General features: G+C 52.7%; 1 protein-coding gene across 2 annotated transcripts; it reads right to left on the reverse strand.

The window, feature by feature from the left end:
* Positions 1–233: 233 nt before the first annotated feature.
* SHOX2 (short stature homeobox 2) lies at positions 234–17,923 on the reverse strand. 2 transcript variants are annotated; one of them, XM_048506996.1, is made up of 5 exons: positions 17,597–17,923; positions 14,749–14,957; positions 9,606–9,663; positions 8,947–9,035; positions 234–2,786 (listed from the first exon to the last, which is right to left on the reverse strand). In XM_048506996.1, exons 1-5 carry the CDS (start codon positions 17,904–17,906, stop codon positions 2,529–2,531), a joined length of 924 nt encoding a protein of 307 aa, XP_048362953.1. In that variant the 5' UTR covers positions 17,907–17,923; the 3' UTR covers positions 234–2,528. The 2 variants fall into 2 exon arrangements, with proteins under 2 accessions (XP_048362953.1, XP_048362952.1); XM_048506995.1 differs by having other exon boundaries at positions 234–2,822.
* Between the last annotated feature and the right edge of the window lie 5,378 nt (positions 17,924–23,301).

The raw sequence follows: 23,301 nt of genomic DNA on the forward strand, positions 1-23,301 counted from the left end.
ACAGTAAAAGCCAGCTGCAAAGTGCACGGAAAGTGGATTGAAAGTGCTTTATTCTGCATGTGCAGAATGGGCCTTACTGACTCGTGTTTGATAGATTGGGTGGCCTTTAAGATATACCAAAAGAAACAGGCTAACTCAACAAGGCCTTAAACACACACACACACATACAGACACACATACAAAGAGCGGTCAGAGGAAGATTGAAGGGGGTGGGGGGAATAAGAAAAAGTAGGGGTGGCACCACGGATTTAATAGGAACACGAACAACAATTATGCGAAACCATCAGCTCATCCTTTACTCTCTTTCCCCCCCAATTCCACAGATTGCAAAAAAAGTGTCTTCAGTTCATAACTTGGCACTTATTAGGAAAAAAACCTTGCCGTCAACAATGACCGAACAGAAGAGAAGCGAAACCTGAGTGGAACGAAATGCAGGACACGGAAAGGAAAACATCAACGAAGCAACAGCATCGATTCGTTTCTTTCCTTCTCTCTCTCCCTCTGCTTTTCTCCTCCCCCCCCCCCATCCAATAACTTAAAACACGCTAGAAAAAATACGGTCCATATAAATAATTTTTTTTCCGTTTGTTTTCATGGAGAACAAAATAATTACAAAGCTCTGTTCCTAGCAGAGTTCACCGGGAAGAGATTTTCCCATTTCGCCTGCCTTCTCTTCCCCCTCCCCCACCCTCTGCCCCCCCCCCTTTTTTTCTTGGCAAAAAAGCACTCAACTCTGGAAGGTTTTGAGTGGAGGGATTTCCCAGCCACGTCGTGGGGGCCTCGCCTTATAGCTCTATAGGCCTTTCGGAAAAGAAAATAGATCTGTCGCAGTCTTATGGGCATGGGCTCGAATGGAAAGGCCGGGCAGAACAATCAGCACGAGTTTATAGCCAAAATAACCATTCGTTTATGTGTATCATTAACATCCTTTTTTTTAAAAAAAAGTCACCCATTATTGTGGGCATTATTTTGGGGGTGGGATGGTGGAAGAGTGTGGAGCGGAAGGGGTTAATGTAATACAGGGAGGGGAGGGGACACAAAAGCTTGTTTACTTCTGTCCCTTTCAAGGCTGGAAATCCTCCTGCTCTCCCCAAGCCTTAAGGGTGCCCGTGCAGAGCCCCTCGATGAATGCCAATGTGATCTGGGCTAAACTGTCCTGCGGAGTACAGATTCCCCTTTTGCTGGACAGCAAGTCTCTGGATTCCACAGAGCTCTACCTGCAAGGAGATTTACTCAGAGGTAGGCCCCACCAGGCACGGCTGGTTGGCCACAGAGTATCCAAGAGGCTCACTCTGGCCCAGGGCGGCTTCTTTGACTTGGTCACACCAACCGCACACCTCAGTGGATTCCGCCCAGCATATTTATGACAATTGCAACACATTATAAATATGCAGTGTGGAATCATGGCAGAGCCAGGCGAGGCCCCTTCTGCACATGCAGAATAATGCACTTTCAATCATCTTTCAACGCACTTCGCTCCTGAATTTTACTGTGCAGAATAGAAAAATTCATTTGCAAACAATTGTGAAAGTGGACTGAAAGTGCATTATTTTGCATGTGCGGAATGGCCCTGAGACTCTGCAGAGGAAGGGGGCTGGCTCTTGGGGGCCTGAAAGCATCAGTGAATGCCAAGTCTCTTTCCTCCCTCAAGCCCCTTGGGAGAAATCCCAGCTGCCCCTGGGGGTGCTCCTGTGATTTGTCCACACACACACCCCTTCTCCTCTTTTTAGTCCTAAAGACATCAGTGAAGTGCAAATGATTCTGAAGGAAACCCCAACCCCAAGCACACCATCGGAACTCTGCTAGCACCAGGAGCCCGGCCAGGTCCCCCCTTTCAGCAACCGGCAGAGAAATCCCGTCTCTTCCTCGCCCTTTGCAATCTCTCTCCCCCCCACCCCCTCCTCTTTTTTATTTTAATATAAAGCAAGATCTTCTTTTCCTTTCCTCCTCATCTCGGTCTCCAGTCTGTGCCCGCTCAACTCCAGCAACTGATGCGACGTGAAAGGAGGCCCGCCCCTCTGATCAAATTCCTCGCATTAAAGTGAACTTCGCAGAACCAGGTCAGTCTCAAAAGCCGCGGACTTCCCAGCGGCGCGTCTGTTTCATCCTGAAATCGGGGTCTCTCTCGCTCTCTCCGAGTCTGCCCGCTTCGGCTGGGGGGGCGGGGAGCGGGGCTTTCCCCACCACCACCCTCGGTTGCAAAATCACCCCCCCCCCTTCAGTGCCTTGGTCCGATCAAGCAGGGTCTCTTCCCCCCAACTCGCCCCCCTCTGCACCCAGCGCCTCGCCGCCTTCTTCTGCCTTCCTGGGGTCCTTCACCTTCTCTCCCCCTTCGTCGTCGTCTTCTCGAGCGGCGCAGAAAACAAAACCTCGGCGGCAGCGCCGATTGCCCCCTGGGGGAGAGCGCAGGCGCTTGCCGGGAGCTGACCGCAGGGTCGCAGGTTCGAGTCCGGCGGGGGTGGGGGGCACCGGCCCCTCCCCCACCCCTGCATTGCAACGTGCCCGGCCAAGGGGGCGGCGGGGGCGAGTCAGAGGCCCAGGGCGGCGGCGTGCTTTTTGGCCTTGAGCCGCAAGTCGGCGATGCTGGAGTTCTTGCTGGTGGTCTTGGCCGCCGCCGCCGCCGCCACCACCGAGGCGGCCGAGGCGGACTCTGCGGCCAGCGTGGCCAGCGGCAGGCCGAAGGGTGGCGCCGGGAACATCATGTAGGGCGCGTGCGCGGCCAGGTGCGGGTGGAGGTGGTGGTGCGCGTGCGCCACGGCGCTGTCCAGCTGCAGCTGCGCCTGCACCTGAAAGGACAAGGGCGTCACGTTGCAATGACTATCCTGATGGGAGAAACACAAGAGCAGCGTTAAGCCACCGCCCGGCCTCCCCTGGCACCGCTTCACACGCCCCTCCTCCTCCCCACCCCCCAGAGAGCCCAGGAACTGCTCCTTCCAAGGAGCCACTTCTTCAAGTTCTGGGCAGGCCTGGGTTGGAAACCACACTGGTGCCAAAGGAGGTTGCTGGGTGACCGTGGGCCATTCCCGTGCCCTCTCAGCCCCCCTCCCTCCTAGGTTTGTTGGGAGGGTGAAATGCAGCCGAGGATAAGGTTAAGTCCCCATTGGGAAAAAGGCAGGAAATGGATGGGAAGGAAGGAAGGAAGGAAGGAAGGAAGGAAGGAAGGAAGGAAGGAAGGAAGGAAGGAAGGAAGGAAGGAAGGAAGGAAGGAAGGAAGGAAGGAAGGAAGGAAGGAATTACACCAATATTTTATTAGAAGGCATAGGGAGAGAAAAAACAGCAGGGCCATGATGGTGGTTTCCACACAGCCCAAATATAAGGGGACGAGGAAGGTATTTATCCAGTTTTGGGGAAGAACTTTGCACAGGGCTCTTCCCCAAAACAGGTTCAGCCAATGATATTTCCTTTACCCTGGGTTTTACAAAAATCACTAAACTAGAGAAACCAAACAGCAACCTGGACTGTTTGCAATAGCTCCCTGGAGCAAAAGCAAACGGGGTAATCATGTGTTACACACATTATTAACTTACTGTGCAGAAACCTCTGAAATGTAGTTTTGTCCAACCCACTCTAGAAAAATGCAGAGACCTTTCTTTGTTTTTGCTAACTGGTCAGCTGAGCTTAGAGAAGCAACAGATTTGATTCCGGCAAGATTTCCTGGAGCGGCGCTCACTCCATCAACTGCGTGAAAGCCCATGATGGGTACAGCGCCCTTCCTTCAAGGGGGGGGGGGTAGAGTCTTCCAGAGACTCCTCGGGCCCTTTTATCCTCACAACAACCCTGCGAGGCAGAACAGAACGAGACCCAGTTCCCCCTGGATGAACGGAATAAACACCGGTCTTGAAGGTGCCCCGAGAACCCTCTTTCCTTCTAGTGACTAACACCTCTACAAATTTAGCTCTACGGAGTAAAACTAGTGGATGCTAGTCTCTGGCCAATGACAGGCTAGACTAGCAGTCCTTTTTGTGGTGTTGAGAACCTGATCCTCGGCTGGTTTACTCGGAAGTAAATTCCTCTCAATTCAATTACCACTTGTGCACGAGGGATGCGTTCCACTCGCAGTGGACTCATGGCGATTTCCACGGCCTGCCTCCACGTTGCCAATCTGAGCTTCCACCCAGGGTATAGACCAGTGGTGGCGAACCTATGGCACGGGTGCCAGAGGTGGCACTCAGAGCCCTCTCTGTGGGCACGTGCAAACAGAGTCCCCCCCACACACACACACACACACATCTAGGCTGGCCTGGGCTGCTAGGCTCGATTATTAGCATTAAACGTAAGACCTAGTTTTGGGGAGACAGTGTAGGTAACCCTGTTAAGCACTGTTAAACCCCACTGATTTTCATGCAAAGAACTAAAGCGCGATCCTTTACCTGGGAGTAAGCTTGGTTGCTGGCAATGGGGCTTGCTTCTGAATAAACCTTCCTAGGGTCGTGATTCACCCGTTGGAACAGTTGCATGGTTGCTTCAAAGCAAAGCCACCGACTACCATCAAGCTTACTCTTAAGTAATGTACGCCTCGGAGCCAACCGTTTTTTCTAAACCGAAACCTCAGTATTCAGGTTAAATTGCTGTGTTGGCACTTTGCGATAAATAAGTGGGTTTTGGGTTGCAATTTGGGCACTCGGTCTCGAAAAGGTTCGCCATCACTGGTATAGACCACCAAGGACTAACCAGGACTGAGATCTGGCTAGACTGGCCCGTCTAGGTCAGGGCTCGATGGCCTTCCTATGGAAAACTGCACAAGACTGCAGCCTCAGACCTCCCAGGGAATGGATTTACACCTTGCATGGATATTTACTCGGAAGCACATTCATCGTGATCAGCCCTGAGACAGACAGAGTGCCTCTGAACATGCACAGAGAATCTGCTGTGCCACCATGCAAGTGGGATAGCAAGCTTTGCTTCCACCAAGGTTTAATCCCCAGCATTTTAGAAGCTGAGCTTCGTTGGGCTTCCGGGCTGAATGGCTGGCAGTCTGGCTAATCCACTGGGCTGGATACATTATTGACGTTGACTGACTCCTCGGAGTCTCAGGTGTCTGGGGGTCTTTAGAGCAGGGTTGTCTGGCTGCTCTGGCCAGCTGGTTGGATAGATCTGCGGAGTGGTTGACTGGTCTCCCATTGATTGGTCGGCCAGTGTCACAGAGATGGCCAGTGAGATTTGGTTACGGGCTGAGAGGGGCATCATGTGCTGCCTGGATACCTTTCCTGCTGCTGTCTGGTTTCAGGCACTAGTTGGCTGGTCCTGGGCAGGAGAAGCTAATTGGCTAGGCTTCCTTACAACTCTGTCCCTTCCCTTCACCCTTAACACAGTGGAGACTGTTGCTTTCTGGGGAAAGCGCTTCATGGCTTCCCTCTGGACGTCGCCCACCGGTAGGGTTGCCAACCTCCAAGCAGCAGCTGGAGATCTCCTGAGGGATCAGATTCTAATCTGGAGAACGGGTTTCCCCACTCCTCCACCTGAGTGGCAGAGGCTGTGAACCAGTTGTGTTTCTGCACTCCTACATTCCTGCTGGGTGACCTTGGACTAATCCCAATTTGTTCTCTCAGCCCCACCTACCTCACAAGGTGTCTGTTGTGGGAAGAGGAAGGGAAAGGAGCGTGTAAGCCACCTTGAGTCTCCTTACAGGAGAGAAAGGTAGGATATAAATCCAAAATCTTCTACTTCTTCCAAAACCCTTTCTCAGGCTCCACCTTCCAGATCTCCAGGAATTTCCCAATCCAGAGCTACCCATCTGATCTGACTAGTTGGCTAAATGCTCTGACGTGGCCCTCTGTCTACACCAGACCAAGCGGGAGTGAAGGCATCACTGTCTGTTTTTAAACTGAGAAGGATAAAGCGTCTTATTGCTGCCTGCTCTCCACTAAACCCACGCTGGCTGCGATCCTGCACATTTTAGGGTGCTTCAGTCCCATTGCCCTAGGCCAGACCTCTACCAAACAGGGACCACCAGGACTTATCTGGCTCCTTTCCGATCCTCTCTGTCACTATAGTTGATATCCTGCCTGTCCTTGGGAATGTTCTCCCCCCTCCCCCCCATGACTACCATTCACCTGTCAAGATTGCAGTTTCCTCCCACTGCTGTCAAGTCTGGTCACAGCTGCTGTCATTTATCATGCCTTGGTCACAGGAAAAAAACCCTCCCTTCCCGATTACGCCCTGGGTCAAGAGGGAGGGGAGCCCAAGGTTGCTGGCCCAGCCAAAGATGCAATTTTAATATAATTTATTTGATCACATAAATGGAAGAAAATAAGGTCTTTGTTCTCCCATTCTTCATTGTATCCCTGTAACAAACTACCTGGTTGAGGTCAACTCGGGAGGATAGCTGAGCTAGTCTGCAGCAGAAGAGCTGGATTGGGAGTCCAGTAACACCTACAAAATCAACAGATTTCCAGGGAGAGGCAGAGCTTTGCAGAGCCAAAGTTCCCCTCCTTTGATCTTGGAAATCTTTGTGCTGCTGGGAGGTCAGTTAGGCAAAGAGCAAATGGCCCAAGGTCACTCAGACAGTTTACTGGAGAAGGGTGAGGATTCGAACTCAGGTCTCATACATACATACACACACACACACACACACACACACACACACATTCATTAGCCTTTACTGGCATAATCAGAAAGCAAAATAAATACATCAGTAATAAAAGCAAAAAAGCCCCAAAAGGACCATAACAGATACATAATATTAGATACTCTCATCTGTCTCCATAACAAAATTGGCAACCTCTTCACAAAAACCAGGGTCAGAGTTATTCAGCAGTAAAGATAACCTGATCAGATCTAGCAGCCCAGATTGGAAAAAAGGATATAAATTGATATATTTGGATCTGATTTTAACAAATCTGGTGCAGTGCAAAAGTTGGTGGGCCAGGGTTTCAACCACATTGGATTTGCAGCTGCATAAACTTGCAGATTTTTTTTTTCTAGGGTTACTTCAAACTCACCCCTTTAATAGGGCAGAGGGCATAACATTGAATCGCACAATGGTGAGAGCTCTCCTTGCTCGGGGAAACTCAGGTCTCCAAGATTCTCTTCCCAAATTCTAGCTGCTGCTCTTCACTGGTTCTCACCCCAATCCAATGCACCTTTTGGTCTCTGGTCTTATTTTGCATAAATAAGATACCGACAGAAGATGACGGCCAAACGGTAGATGCCTATGTTCTGAAGATCATCAATAGCTTTCATATATGGGGAGATGAAAGTTACCAGCGATCTCCAGCAGACTGATCTTAAGCATCTTGGACTGGTGGGGCAGGGCCCACAAGATGGTAAAGGGGAAAGATACTGGTCCCAAACCCATTTGATCTAAAAACATCAACTGCTGGTGTTTACAAACCATGCCAAGAGCTCATAACTGTAAGAGGACCCAACACTGCTCCCACCTTCTGACTGGAATATAAAGACTTCATTCCTACTCCTGCCTGGCAAAGGGAGTTTGTGTTGGAAGAGAAGGACTTTACGCTGTTTCCTGCCTCAACGTACAGAGGGGGTTTTACTAGATAGCCAGTGACTAGATAGGGACCTAGGGATTGACACCTTTATTCTACCATGCTGGCTCTATCCCTTTGATGTTAGACTGCTACTCTCAGGGACTTCCTTCCTTCCTCCTTCTCGCACACTTCTCCATCTTACTTTCACCATGCCTAGAGGGAAAATGGGTGCTCCGTGCATCTGTCTCCATCCAGCTAGATTAGGATAGATTAGTGAACCTATCTGCCTACCTTTCTATCCAGAATGGAGTTCACTAATAAATACTCTTTTTATTAGATTAGCAACTACACCTGACTCCGACTTTCTTTTTTGCCAGCTTGCATGCACATGGGATCCTCACACGCACGCACACAAGGTAAGGCTTCTGCTGTGCTTCAGCCAGTCTGTTCGATGTAAACAGGGATAATCTCCACTACCAGGAGATATTATTCCAACAGTCTGGACTCTACGAAGCTTATAGCCTAAACATATTTTTGGTCTCTGTGGCCCCTTCCACACATGCAGAATAATGAACTTTCAATGCGCTTTGAAACTGGATTTTACTGCGCAGAATAGCAAAATCCACTTCCAAACAATTGTGAAAGTGGATTGAATGTGCATTATTCTGCATGTGCAGAAGGGGCCTAAGATACCACCGGGCTCCAATTTAAGTCTTCTGCACAATCCCTTTGAATGGAAATTGTCAGTGTTTTATTCCCCACCCCACTAATTCAGATTGTTTAGGGATGGAAACTCCAAAAAAAGGAAATAATGCCTGGATTTAAAATAATTAAAAGTAAATCTCATGTTGGAATTTATCCTAATTTTCTGTAAGACTTGCATAAAACTTCTGTGGAACTATTTACAATTTAAAAAAAATAAATTAAAAGGTATTTCCAGGGACCCCTCTGGAAGAGGTACAGCAGCCGACAGTGAATGTAGGTCTCTATATTCTGCATAAGTTGGTAAAAAAGCTGCGCTCTAGCCAATGGCTCCACTGTCAGGATCCCTTGGAACTAATATGGGATGTATGAGACTCTCAGCAATCCAGCCAGAACCTGCAGATTTACACAGAATCAAAACCCCACTGCACGCCAAATAGCAAACACAATAATCGTTCTTTGGAAAGAAATCTGTTCAACTTCGATTTACTCCTGAGCAAACAAATCGAGGATCGGCCGCTGCGATCAGGTTGTTGGCATCCTGGGCAAGCTGAAATCCTAAAACTCCATCTTTAGAGAGCAAGGCCCGCTGAGATTGATTTTCCCACTTCCCAGTTCCCACTTCCACCGGCTGTGATACTGTCCAAGCTTCCACGGGAATCAGTCCCGTGGAAGTCAAAGATTTGCATAGGAGTGGGCCGGGCTATGCATGTGCAGGATCACATGCCAGAGTGTAGGATACTAAGGCCCCTTCCGCACATGCAGAATAACAAAGTGACATGGCAGATTCACCCCCACCCCCTTTCCTGGTACTTGCCTGCTGAAAGGGCATCCGCAATGCACCCACGTTCACATAGGGGGCCACACGGCAGGCTTCGAATTGGCTGGCTGCTCCTATGAGAACCCCTGGAAGGAACAAAAGAGGGTCATGGTCAGGGGGCCCACAAGAGGCTGGAAGGTGCTGGAGGGGTCAAGGGCTGGGATCTTTCCAGACCAGGCTTTTAAGAGAAAAAAGGTTGACCCTGGGAGGCTGGTGGAGATGGCTCCTTGACCCCAGGACTTTATGTGTGTGTGGGGGGGGGCTGTCTATAGGCGAGGGTCTTCTTTTGGGGAGGTCTCCCGGCTGTCATAGTGCAATCCTATGCAAAGCTTCATCAAGTGGCTCCGGGCTTATGGCGATTCTACGAATGAATGACCTCCCCAAATGTCCTGTCATTGACAGCCTAGAAAACCCGAGAGCCGTGCCTTAGTTCATGGAGTCAGTGTGCCTCAGTTTGAGTCCTCCCCTCTTCCTCCTGCCTTCACCTTTTGCTAACTTGATGGTCTTTTCCAGGCAGTCTTGTCCTCTGCCGATGTGACTACGAATTAAAAGACTCCTGACTATTAATTCCAGTGGGTTTACACGAGACAGTAACTTTGCATAGGACTGCACCGCCAGGCTGTCGGAAGGAAGGAGGCGTGGTCGATGTCACCTACCTTTGTGCAGCTGATTCTCTTGCTTTCTGCACTTAGCTCTTCTGTTCTGAAACCAGACCTGGGGAGAGAAGGCGAGGAAACGTGCCTAGAGCAAAACCACTTGAAATCTGTCTCCAGATAATTATTATTTTTTCAGAAGGCACTCATGTCGGCCTGCAGTCAAACAGCTAGATTCGAACCCAGGAGCATGTCAGAAAACGACAAGGTACCCCTGGTGTGAGCTTCCCAGAATCAAAACTCCCCTAGTCAGATATTTATCAGTATGGAATAAATTCTCGCTGCCAAAGGGGGAGCATTTACAGCTAACCTTTCCCGTTCCCCCCCCAGCCCCAATATTTTGCTCACCTTTCTCTGTGCTGGAATGCTGACCCATTATGGGAGAAAACTTGATGTTCCAGATATTGTCTTTTGGAGGCAAAGTCCACACCAATACATGAAGCTGCCTTGTATCAAGTCAGGGTCCTTGGCCAGAATTGTCTACTCTGACAGGCAGCCACTCTCCGGGGTTTTCACATTGCCCCTTACACAATCTTTATGGGTGGGGGGCTGCTTGGGATTGAACTTGGGACCTCCTGCTCGCTTTACCCCTAAGCCAGTGGGCCTTCCGTTGGCCTGTGTAAGAAAAATGGCAGCTTTCAGTCCGGCTTGGAAGTCTCTTAGCTGTTGGGCCTTTAGGAACCCGGGGCTGATGAACCGAGAGGGTCTAATGCCGCCATCTGCTTCCCAGGAATAGTTTAGTGTCACCCTCCTATTCATCAGTGCCATTTGGAGACGCCCTTCTTCCCATTCTTTCTTGTGGGAGAAATGCCTCCAACTCAATATCTTGCTCTGTCTGTACAACATATCAGCTCAGGCAAAGGAGACGGAGCAGGACTCCTTTCACGTCGCAAATTCCTGCAAATTCCTCGGTGGAGGGGCAGAATCCAGGTTTCGGCATTTTCCAATAACCAGGGTACCTGGACTTCACCTGCTCCACACTGCAAAGCCGTTATCAAGGAAACATAAGCAAACTAGTAAACCCAAAAGACCTGATTTTTCTGCAGGGAGCAAGCCTCTATGGCCCCTTCCGCACATGCAGAATAATGCACTTTCAATCCACTTTCACGATTGTTTGCAAGTGGGATTTGCTATTCCACGCAGTAAAATCCAGCTTCAAGGTGCATTGGAAGTGGATTGAAAGTGCATTATTCTGCATGTGCCTATGTCTCTCACAGGGAACCCTCTTTTCAGAAATGTTAAGTGGCTTCCCTCTTTCCCCACGGGAGGAGTCTTGCTTGCTTCTCAGCATAGCTGCTGAGCATTTACTTGCTGAGGAGCCCAGCTGTTCAGTCGCAGATGGCTCGCAGGTCGGCATCCCAAGGTTGCAGGCTTTGGAGGAAGCGGTTGGGGAAATCAATTGGATGCCCGTGTGCTTGCCCAGCCCTTCTCCTTTCTTAAGCTTTTAACAAGAGCTTAATTGTTCTCTGGCACCTAAGGGGTTAAAATGCCCCATGTGGGCACAGTTGTGATCCTAAAAGCACCTTTCAGGACAGAGAAGGCTTTGGAGACCTTGCGGTTTCTTGCACTACTGGGGTGGAAAGACGCTTGCGTTACAGTATTATAAACTGGATTCCAGTGTTATAAACTGGGCTAATTGGCTACTAACTTTCTGCGTCCGCTCCGAATCAGAGACTCGTGGAAACGGACAGTTGACGCTCCGCTGCTTCTTCGTCAATTACTTTCTGCGGCTCCCTTTCATCCCGTGCCAATCGAATGATCCCTCTCCCGCCTTTCCCTGCTATCTAACACTTAAACAAAACAAAAAAAAAAGAACTTGTGATGAAGGGATTCAGATGTTTCCGCAAGAAGACCCGGGAAGAATACGCTCATTAAAAGCCTGTAATATTAATTAGCTTTATCTTCAAGAAAAACGAAACACCAAAGCGTTTAATGACTCACTTTTTGGGGGGAGGGGGGTAATTACTGTCATAAGAGCGTCACTACAAAGCAGTTGAGCAAGTCTCTGTTCCTCGGTGCAGAGAAGGGTAACACAGAAGCGGAATAATTGTCTCATTATTATGATAATCTAATTTGCTCCCATAGAAAAAAGACACACAGAGAGAACTCCAAATCAAGGGAAGAGTTGCTTCGCTGGTGGGAAAGGGAAAAAGTTTTAGATGAGCCGAGGAGAATGTGGGCCCCATTTCTTTCAGTCAAGAGAGGGTTAAACCTGGACAACGAAAGCTAAACCTTGGGACCCTGCCGCGACCTAGGCATGCCCAGAAGTCCGAGTTTGGGAGTAATCACTACTGGGCAGCCAGTCAACACGTTAGCCTTGTTAATTTCAAGAGCTTCACCTCTCTCCCAATTAATGGGGCTTTGAGAGAATGATCCTAAAGCCTGCTCAGAACCGTACCCCAAAAGGCTGATTTTCAGGTAGGATGAAGTGCTTAACATTTGCTAGATCGAGGTCTTTTGGTTTTGGGAAGAAGGGGAGATTTAGAGAACTGTCTCAAAGACGAAGAGAGATATAAAACAAAAGGGAACCCAGAATTTGAGATATAAACCAGCAGGGAACCCAGAATTTTGGCTGGTCTGCTTGAAAATAACGATAGATCCATTCCTCCAAATGCTGGAAACGTGATAACTCACAGCTCAGATTCAAATCAATGGGATTTTCCTTCTGGTAAATATTCAAGAGTAAATTCCTAATATCCCATAGATAACAACACAATCCTATACAGAGTTACTCCCCTCTGTTGATTAGTGGGTTTAAAGTGAAGTAATTCTGCATAGGATGGCACCTCTGTTATGGGATTGCGCCCTGTGAATCTTATGAATCTTTATGTAAGGATGCTGATTAGGCCCGCATACTTAAGTCCAAAATGTACAGTGACATTTTTTTTTTTTTGGCAAAGGGTTTAGGACCAAGTCTGCCTGCCCCTTTGCTTGGAATTAAATCCCACTGCTTATAACCGGATTGAGAAGTCAGTGTACCAATGTGTTACACGGAAGGCAGCCCACTGAACCCAGCGAGTAAACGCGGTCAGGACACTGAGAAGACGGCCGGCTCAGGAGTTTGAGCAAAACAAGAATACAACCACGCTTCTAATAGACCAAGCCCCTGAACGGAATTACTTGGAAGTAGCCAAACTCGATCTTTAAGCTGGCCTCGCCAGGCTTTTCCAAGCTCCAAAATGTCACCATCTGCCCAAGGAAGCCGCGTTTTGGAAACAAAATCTCTGCAGAGCATTTCTGGGGGCCATTTAAAAGGGAAGGGGGGCTCTAATCTATGTAAATCTCTGACGGTGATTCTGTGTGGATTATGCTGGGCGGCCCTAGTCTTTTGTTGGGCCAACCAGGCCCCCTTTCCGTAGGAATCGCCCTCCTTTAATATAGATTATTTAATATATTAAATTCACAGCCCAGTTGGGAGATGGACAGTTTTTTAGCGGTTTTGTTTTGTCAGCGACCCCGGGCTCAATCGGCCGCGCTTAGAGATGAATGTGGGGGAGGTCAGAAAAGCATTGGCAAGTTTTTTTTAAAATGTCTTTTTTTTCCCTGGGGGGGGGGTCTTTCAAAAATGCTCCCCCCTCCCCCTCCCCCTCCCCCTCCCCCGGCTGCAGAAGGCGACTGCTCAGATCCTGCCTTTGATCCGATTACCAGAGGCCGGGAGGGAAAGAAGCCGCTGAGAACCGGAGCCCCGGTCGGTGCAGATGGCGGCCTCGGAGCACAACGATGGAGCGGGATCAGGCGGGCTCTTGTGGCAGGCGCGGCCCGGGGGCACAAAGGCGACCCCGCTTCCCAGGCTGGAACCCCGAGCGGGCCTGGGCGCCCCTTCCCAGAAACTGGGGCCAACAGGGAGCCCAGGAAAGGAGAAGGGATGTGGTTTGAAATGGACTACAGCTGGGCGCTCCTCCGTGAGCAGCTCTCGATTTAGTGGGGGATCCCTCTGCGAAGTGAATTCATCAACCACTCGCCTTGTTTTTTAGGCAGGGTGGGACAGAACATAGCTTGCAGGGATCCGGATTTAGCGCGGCATCCCTCTGCGAAGTGAATTCATAAATCCCTCGACTTTTTTTTTAAAGCAGGGAGGAACAGAATATATGTACTACTGTCGCAGTGTTGTGGGTTTTCCAGGCTGTGTGGCCGTGTTCCAGTAGCATTTTCTCCTTAGCAGAAAATGCTACTGGAACACGGTCATACAGCCTGGAAAACCCAGAACGCTCCAGTGACTCAGGAAAGACGTTAGGGAGAAAATGCTACTGGATCCCCGGCCGGGGAAACCCCACAACACTCCAGTGATTCCAGCAAAAGGTTAGGAGAAAATGCTACACGGCCATACAGCCCGGAAACCCCACAACAGAATATAGTTTGCAGGGATCCCTATGGGAAACTTTGACTGGCATATTTGGAACACCCACGTCATAATAGTGGTGGCATGTTCAGGACTTCCATTCCTTCCGAGTGAGGCTGTCTGCGACTTCCATCGGGGACCTATTTCCCTTCCTCGCCCCCTTCCTCGCCCAGCCCGGTCTATTTATTACTATTTATTTTAGCGGGCCATAAAGGTGGCAGGCCAGCCCTTCCTCAAGGTGAACCAACTAAGAGAAAGTCAACGCATTGGATCCCCAAACATCATAGCGAACAAACAAAGAGGCATCCCCAGACCTCCAGGACACCACAGAATAACTGCTATGCTCCGACTCCGAACCAAATGACCCCTCTGGCCCCTTCTGCACATGCAGAATAATGCACTTCCAATCCACTTTCAATGCACTTTGCAGCTGGATTTTACTGTGCGGAATGGCAAAACCCACTTGCAAACAGTTGTAAAAGTGGATTGAACGTGCATTATTCTGCATGTGAGGGAGGGGCCTTTGCTGCTTCTCAGCGGTTGAAGTTCTCCCCCCCCCCCAAAAAAAAATCCGATGGGGAAGAAAGGGCCTAACTCCGATTCTTCAATCCAACCCCTTTAATGCTCCAGATTGGAAAGACCCCAAGGCATGGACGCGTTCTGGAGCCGAGTTCCACGGAGTTCCAAGGCGGGCAGTTAACCCGAGGTAAAAGTCTGCCTAGTGGGGCAGCCTCTTCGGGTTGGGCCTCCTCTGCCCCCCCTTCCCCAACTGGCCCCGTGGGGGGGGGGGGGCTGCTGGCGGCTCACCTGCACGCGGGCCTCGGACAGGCCGAGCCTCTGGCTGAGCTCCTCGCGCATGAAGGCGTCCGGGTAGTGGGTCTCGTCGAAGAGGCGCTCCAGCTCGTTGAGCTGCTCCAGGGTGAAGTTGGTGCGGCTGCGGCGCTGCTTGATCTTGGTCTGTCCCTCGTCCTCCATCCCTTTGGCGTCGTCCCGGCGCTCCTTCAGCTCCGGAGAAACTGCGCAAGGAGGGGAAAGGCGGTCAGGGTCGTCCTCGAACGCCCGGCCCGCTGGGGAGGGGAGGGGAGGGGGCGCCCCCTCTCTCCTCTGGGGCGCTCCAGCTGGGATCTCCACTTAAGCGGGCGGAGGAGCGATCCATGAAGCGCTCGGCAGTTTCCAGGCTCCGCTGGGTCAAACCGCAAGGACCCCCTTCGCCACTCGCCCACCCACCCAACTAGGCTCACCATTCCGCAGCCACTGCACCACCCAAGGCCCTCCCTTGGCAAAGACCGGCCTTGCTCACGAAGGACTGGCTATGGGAAGAAGGTCGCCACTCGCCCTGGACGGGTTGACGCGGAAATCCCAATGGAGGCCCATGGAAACGCCCGGGAGGGGGGCTGCGATCCTCAATACAATTTCTTCCCAGCAAAGGCTTGCGCTGCTCAGGATCGCGCTGCAGGCATTTCTGCAAAAGTGCCTTTCCAGGGAACCGATCTGGCCGGAGTCTGCGTCCTGAGAGCGGCAGGACCCCCAGCCGGACCATCGACCCCCGCCTAGAGTTTCCCCAACTCTCAGCAGAGGGCAAAGAAGTCCTGCCTTTCTAGACTCGTCTCTTCCCTTCCGCAGAGGTTGACAGTCAGCTACCCCACCGGCGCTCTCCGCAAGCCTCCCCACCGGCGGCGGCGGCGGATCCGGCCTAAGGAAGCCGGGATCGTTACGGAGGCGAGGGAAGGAACCACAACTCCCGTCCCAGCTTCGGATGGCGCCGCGGCGGCCTGCCCTTGGCGACGGGGACCCAACGCCCCCAGGACGCCGCGGGACCGGCTGGCTCCGTGCTGCGCCCCCGGCTCAGCAAGCCCGCCGACCGACCTCGCCAGGGACAGGGGCGGGGGTCGCCAGTGCCAGGCCTTCGGCGGCCTCCAACTTTTTTTGGGGGGGAGGCACCAGATGCTGGTCGTTGGAGCCCCATCGCAAGGTTGCCGACGGGAGCCCCTTAACCCGACCCCGGGAGCCTCTCCCCCTCCCGGGCCAGACTGCCAATTCCGTGCCCTGGCCGGACTAGGCCTGGTGGCTTTGGCTCTCTGGGGTGCTCGAAGGCCGCCGCCTCTCTTCCCTCTCGCTCCGGTTCCCTTGGCGGCCGCGTGTAAACGTGGCGGGGTCGGTCTGCCCGGGAGCCCCAAACCTCCAAGCCGGAGTTTCAACCCTTTTTTAACCCGCAAGTCTGTCTTTGCCCAGCAGTGGCCCCCGCCCGGGTCGGCTGCTGCTTTTCCTCTCTAGCCAGACCCTCAATTGGGTGAGACCCTCTAGCCAGACCCTCACTCGGGAAAGGGGCCCTCGATCCAGTTCCGATTGACGTCGGGGAACAAAAGAGTCGACCCAGGCAGCCCCCCCCCCAGATTATGACGACCCCCGCCTTCTCCAAACCACACGCGGATATTCAAATAGACTCCGGAGCCACGAGGAGCTTTGAACAAGCAAACAAGGAAAAGGGGCAGGGTGGGTTTTTCTTTTCTTTTTTGGCCGGGGCTGCTTCCAGGTTCTCTCTCTCTCTCCTCCCCCCGTATTATTCTGCTGCCTTGGACACCCCCACGCAAAGAAGAGAAGCAAAAGGGCCCCCCAGCACACTTCGCTTGTATTTCAAAACTGCGTTCAGCGCGATCCTTCCGATAGTTATTTCGCCTTTGACGTTTTGTTTGTTTGTTTTAAATCGTTCATAGTAAAAAGCGTTTTATGAAGCGCCTGCGAGGTGAAGGGGAACGTTGATTTAAACGCATTTTTGGAGGGTGGGAAGAAGGCCAGTTTCCCCCCGTCTTTTTCCGCCGGTCGGTGTTTGATGCTGTCCTTTTTATCCGCGGGGGAAAGCAGCGTGTCAAACTTCGCGTGTCATTTGAGCCACGCAAAATAGAGACGGCTGCGTTTGTTTCTTCTTCCAGAAAGGGGTGGCCGAAATTTAACGCCGGCTTCAATATTGTTCCCAGGCGGACCTGGGCATGGGCACGCCGCCCTTGCTTTCTAAGGCGGATTCCGCATGGGCCAAAAACAGCAGGGTGAAAACAGTGTGAAAAATGGTGTAAAAGGGTTTAAAATGGTGTAAAAGGGTTTTCACACCATTTTCACACTACTGTTTTTGGCCCATGCGGAATCCGCCTATGTGAGGGCGGAAAAGACGGGACTACAACTACTTCTCGCTTCTCGGATCTCCCGCGGTAACTTAGCAAGGAAAAGGATCCGAGGGCCACCGACAGAGCCAGGGTCTTGGTTTCGAAACCTGCCCTGTTTCCTAGAGCTCTCCTAGGCTATACCTCCGAGCCAAATCTTGGCTCTCGGCGTCTGAGCCTACGTGAAATCTACTATAGGCCGGTGGCTCCGGGCAGCCTGCGAGTTCGAGGTTGGGTGGGGAGGAGGACGAAGCCGAGCGCCTGCCGGGTACCAAGGGGCTCTGCCCCCCGCCCCCACCGCGATCGCCGGACCGAGACCCGCGCTGCCTCCTCCCTTTCTCCCTCCCTCCCTCTCTCCATTCATTCATTCGTTAGTCCGACCATTCATTCATCCACTCGCTGGCCAGATGGATCCTCGCAGGGCAAAGGGACCCGGCGCGCCTCCTCGAGAGAAACCTGCCCTGACCGCATCTGACCCGGCGGCGGCACCGGCGCCTTACCTTCGCTGAGTTTGGGAGTGCCCGCCTCCCGGCTCCGGTCCACGGCGCCCATCTCCAGCTCTCGCCCCGGCGAGCGCCCTCCGCCGCCGCCGCTGCCTGCCGCCCCCCGGGCCCCCGGGCTGAGTCGGTCGTCCCGGTTGGGCTCTGCGGAGCCTCCTGCCGCCGCCGCCGCTGCCGCCGCCGCCGCCGCCGCCTCCTTGGCCGCCCGGACGGGCCCGCTCTCCAGCACCTCCCGGTAGGTGATGAGCTCCTTCTTCTCCTTCACTTTCTGATCAAACGACTTGGAGACAAAAGCGGTGAGCTCTTCCATCGCCGGCGCCGGCTCGGGCTGCTGCGGGTCCCCCCTGGCTGGCCGGCTCTGGCGCTCCCCGGACCCCCAATAAACACATCCAGGGGGCAGGGGGGGAAGAGGAGGAGGAGGAGGAGGGAGAAGAGGGGGAGGGAGAGTGGGGGGAGGGAGAGGAGGCGAGGGGTGGGGTGGGGGTGGGGGGGAAGCCGCGGAGGGTCCGGGGAGCGGAAGGGGTCCCCACCGCAGCGCGCGGGTCCAACCTGAAGACGCGGGCCGAGTCTCCCGGCTCGGAGTTCCGATCTGATCGGGCTGCGGCGCTGGAAGTCCCCCCTATTTATACTTTGCCGAGGCGGCCCCTCGTCGGGAGCGCACGACCTCCCCCCTGGCGCGGCGGGCGAAGGGAGCCCCGGCTTCTCCCGGGGCGCTCGGGCGGCGGCGGCGGCGGCAGCGCCAAGGAGCAGCGGCGGAGCCCAAGTGCGGAAGAGGGGGTGGCGGCGTGGGGGGTGGGGTGGGCAGAAAGGGGGGGCGAACGAAAGCGGCGCTCCCCCGCTGCCCCCCACCCCGCTCAGCGGTGCCGCGGCCGGGGCTCGCTGGGGGCCATTAATCCGGCCTTGACAAGGAGCCCTAATTAATGTGATTAGGCGTGGATCTGGCGCGGAGTCCGGAGCGAGTTAAGCAGGAGTGCGCGTTGCGGGGAGGGGGTGGGGGGAAGCGGGGGCAGGAGGTTGGCTCTGCAGGGGAGGGGCCAGCAGCGGGAGGAATGACAAGGCGGAGGGGGCGAGGGCGGGAGAGGCCGGCTGCCTTCGCGACGTCTTATTTACCAGCGCTCCGCCTCGCCCGGCTGCGGAGGCATCGCCTGCCCCGCCGCCCCCCCTCCCAGCAGCGCTCCGTCCCTCGGCTCCACTGGGCAGCCGCAAAGATATTTGCCCCCTCCCCACCCAAACCCCCGTAAAGAAACACCACGAGGCTGGGCGCCTTTGCCCGATTACAATCTCTGCGCTCCTGAACCCCGTGGATCTGGGAACAGAGGAGTGTCGTTCGAACCGGGGAAACCTGGTTTGGACTGAAAACAGATCGCCCGAGGTCGGGGGAAATCCGTCCCCTGTAAAAGGGAAGGAATGGGGGGGGGGGGAAGCGCCCCTGCCTCCAGATGTCGGCCTCCCACCCCCCAATAAGACAACGCTGGACTTTCATGAATGTGCGTTGCGTTCAGCCGGCTTGCCTTCCCAGCGCCGTCAGTTCGCATTTTCTCCGGCTTTCCCCTTCCCTCCATCCTGCCTCCTCTTGACAATAAAGTTGTCATCGGTCCGCCAAAGTTGTCTCCGCGTCCAAACGCGGAGGTGGCGGGCCAAGTTTCTCCTGCGGCTCTAAAGAATATTAGAAGTCCCGGTTTGTTTGGGGTGGGTTTTTTTTTGTATACCGGAAAGTCACTGCCCCGGTGGGAAATGCCCGCGGCGGCGGCTGGCAGGCTCTCGGAGACTGTCTTTTAACGCAGGCGAGCTGGGGTAGGAGCGGCGCTCGTCTGTCCCCTGGAAGCCCCGGGAAACCGCAAACGTCCTCTGCCGGCGCAGTGCCGCGCTAAGCAGGTCTACTCGGGTTCCCACTCAGAGCTCGTTCACTCCCGGGAAAAGGTTATTAAGGGCTGCACGGCACAGCTTTGCAAACAGATGCTAATTTTACTGTCGGAACGGCTGCAAAAATCTGGATAGTTCCTTCTCCGGGAACACAGCGAGCCCCCAATCTTGAAACTGCATTCCTGAGCAGGTTTGTTGGGGACAAATCCCACTGAACGAAGTGGCACTTACTAAATGAGGGGACACATGGAGGTTTGCGCTACAAAGGAGGTCCCGTTGAGCCATAGAGATCTAACTTCCAGCCTTTAGGCAGGAGCTCTGACACGTCGTGTATGCGTGTAAATCTGACTTCTTTCGGAGTAGAAGATCGCACTGCCCTTGGGATCGCACTGCCCTTAAAAAATTCGTCCTATCTATGCATTTCCCCCCCAATCTGATTAATAGGAACATCAGTGAAACTCGACCTAGAACCTTTTTAGCTAATGGGTCTTTTCTTTCTCCCCCCATTGTTTAAACTCATTGCTATTTTTACGCCTTGGGAGGGGTCCTTGGTAATTGTCCCCCCTCCCGAAGGAGAATGGAGAGAACCGGCTTCCTCAGAATAGGAGCCACGCTGGAGAAACTTTCGCTTCCCACGCAGAAAGAATATAAACTTTTCCAACGGGCTGGGAAAGAAAACAAGAGCAGCCCCCGAATATTGTCTCCTCTCCCATAACAAACTCCCCCACTTCAGCCTGTTAGGGGTTCAGTTGCCAAGACCGTGACGCGAAAGTATTGGACAGCAGGAAAGCGGCGGAATTATTACTGGCATGTTCTATTGACTGGGAGGAAATTGCTGAACGCCAGTGGAGGTTTAAAACCCAGGCAATTATTTCCTCTGATGGACCAGTTAGGAAAAGAGACTTCCAGGACCAGGCCCACCCCAGGACCGGAAAGCCCGGCTGGGACATCAGACCTCGAGGCTTTCGGTCCAGGGGTGAACAATTCAGGAATGCTCTTTTTTCCTGCTTGGTCCATCGTTGGCACTGATGGACTGTGAAGTGACGCGGTGGCTTCTCCAGCGTCCTGTCACCGACTACTGGGAAAACCATGTTGGGGAACTGTGGGCGTTTTCGTTTTGTTTCTGCTTCTTCCTCTGTTCCTCTTTGGTGGCTCCCCTTTGGGTCGCTTCAGTAAAGCCAATACTTTGGACGAGCCAACAAGTCTAGGACTGTTTTTAGGTCCGAGAGGATTCGCCCCCCCAGCCCCGGGTCCACAAAGCGACCACCGAGGTTACACGAATGTTAGAGTAGATGGCTAGCAAAGGCATTCTTCAGCACGTACTTGGGGAAAACGGGTCCTGAAGGCCGGACTTTTCGGATCGTACAAAATAAACATCGGCGAGGCTTGGGGGCGTCAGCGAGGAGAAGCCCCTACCCACCCACTTCCCTTCTTGGGTCAAAGGTACATCTCCTGAGTGGCTCAGGCGCAAGCGACGCCCCCAGCCCCACATTAACCAGCCGGCCAGCCAGGAAAGTTAGGATCGCGGCGCAAGAACCCTGTATTGGATCAGCTCTTGGCGCCCAAGTTGCAGCCTGGAGAGGCAACTGGCAACATTGTGGGAAAACCAGGGTTTTCCAAGACCAGTGGTTGCAAACATCGTAACAGGGAACCACCATGAGAAACAAATCACGCCGCTGTTGTTTTGTTTTTACTTTTGCTGCTCTAATCTAATTCAAAATGCTGATAAGCGAGTCAGTCTGGTCCCGTGGTTAGCATTAGACTAGGGATTTGTAAAACCCAGGTCCAACTCCCCTGCTTTGCTACATGGAATGGCCTTCGATCCAGTCACATTAATCTCAGCTCTAACCTACCCTCGCAGGGTCGCTAAGTGAGGATAAAATGGAAAAAAAGAGGACAAATGATAAAAAAGCTCCCCGTTGTGGGAGAAAGGTGAAATATAAATAAAACAGGATAGAATAAAAGCCTCCCCACCCAGGCTGGAGGATGGGGATACTTAAAAGGTTGCCTTGATCCATATGAACCTGCCCGCGGGGATCAGGGCCTCCCCTCCCCCCCCCCCCCCACCTCCCCCCCCCCCCGCCTTTCTCGGTCTGGGCAAGTGGCTCTGACCTCAGGGCTATTCATTGGCCTCGAGACTCTTATTCACAGTGGCCTTCCGGCCTACCACTCCAGATGCCGCCGCGGCCACTTGGCTCCCCTAGACAAAAGTATCGCGCCTTTATAAGGCCGAAAAAAGCGTTTCCTCTGCCAGGAGGGGGAGGAAACGTCGATGGAGCCTTCAAATCCAGGAAACGGGAGCTTTTCTTTAATTACCTCCTGGCTTAAAATGAAAACGATAAATTTCTCCCTCCAGAGGGGCTTTTCGCCTCCCCTCCTCCCGCGACAGTCCCAACCCCTAAAACAGTCTCAACTGGGAAACTAATTTGCACCTGTCCTAACCTCGGAAAGCCCATCACTTCCAGAGAAAGGAAATTGCGGCGTTTTTAAAGAAATTTGCAGATAAATCATTGCAAGTTTAATCAATACGGAGCACCTTATACAGACAGAACTCTGTGGATTTATTTGGGTTTTTTTTTTCCGGGGGGGGTGATGGTTGGAGTGAGGAGGGGGAGCAAGTAGGCAATAAAGAAAGCACGGAAGGCGCCTCGTTTTTTTAAAAAAATAAGAACATCTACGGTAAATATGACTAATATCTGCTTTGGCGTGTAAGGTTTGCGTTGTCTGCAACGTTGCCTTAAAAAGCAGCAAAAAATGCACACCCAAAAAACCTTTGCACGCGCAGAGCGAGCGTAGGAAAGGCTACCTTCGCAATCGATGCTTTCGACGCTCTTTTCGCCTGGCTGCGCAAAAGGACGAATGGATGAGCTCTGGGATAGCTTAGCAAGGCCTTGCTGATGCTCTGAAGGGAGGAAGGCGCTGCGCTCAAACTACGGGAAGCTCGGCGGCGTGGCGGCCTTCGGCGGACCCGAAGCGTAAATCGCGGGCCGGTGGCTCGGGGTTACCATGGTTACATGGCAGCTGTAGTGACCTTTAGGCCTCAGTGGAAGCCTAGGCCGTGGCTAACGGTGGGGGTCAGTGGGTGGAAGAGCGCAGATTTGAGCGCCCCTCCGCAAGTGCTACAGGGAAACACCCCTTTGCATTCGCAGCTAGAGAAAGGGAGGTCGCTTTCTCTCCTCGCCATCGTTGCCTGATCTTTTAGCGGAAAAGGTGATTTTCATTTCTTCCGACTCTTCATAGGTTCCTGCGGCGGTGGAGGAGGGAGATCCGTGATGCGTGTGAGATGTGATCCGTGCTGCTTCCCTAAAAACCCAACAACAACACCCCCCCCCCTTTTTTTTTTTTTTTCTTGGTTTCAGTGTATGCAATTCCTCCCCCCGGCAAGGGTTGTTGTTGTTTAGGCTTTAGAATTGCCCTGAATGGACATCTCTATACAAGTGGACTTCTCCTATATTTTAGAGTTGCGGATCTGGTCGCGAAATTCCTGTTTTGACTGAGATTTTTGCACAAAGTTGTCTCCCTGTTGTCAGCTTTTTTCTCCCTCCTTGTGTGTATAGGCGACCTTTCTGTACAGCTCATCTAATACTCTAAAGTGCTGTTCGGCTTGGATCTAACTTGATGTAATACTGTGGCAAAATGTTAAGACCCCTTCCGCGACATGCAGAATAATGCACTTTCAATCCACTTTCAATGCACTTTGCAGCTGGATTTTACTGTGTGGAATAGCAGAATCCACTTTCAAACAATTGTGAAAGTGCATTATTCTGCATGTGTGGAAGGACGGTCAGGGGTAGGGAACCTGCGGCTCTCCAGATGTTCAGGAACTACAATTCCCATCAGCC

This window comes from Sphaerodactylus townsendi, linkage group LG08 (genome assembly GCF_021028975.2).
Source record: "Sphaerodactylus townsendi isolate TG3544 linkage group LG08, MPM_Stown_v2.3, whole genome shotgun sequence".
Lineage (NCBI taxonomy): Eukaryota > Metazoa > Chordata > Lepidosauria > Squamata > Sphaerodactylidae > Sphaerodactylus > Sphaerodactylus townsendi.

Coding starts and splice junctions, on each gene's coding strand:
- SHOX2 (XM_048506995.1), bottom strand. CDS start 17,906: ATGGAAGAGCTCACCGCTTTTGTCTCCAAGTCGTTTGATCAGAAAGTG. Junction 9,664..14,748: donor TGTCCGAGGCCCGCGTGCAG/GTGAGCCGCCAG, acceptor TTCTCTCCCCAG/GTCTGGTTTCAGAACAGAAG. Junction 2,823..8,946: donor TGCGGATGCCCTTTCAGCAG/GCAAGTACCAGG, acceptor TTCTCCCATCAG/GATAGTCATTGCAACGTGAC.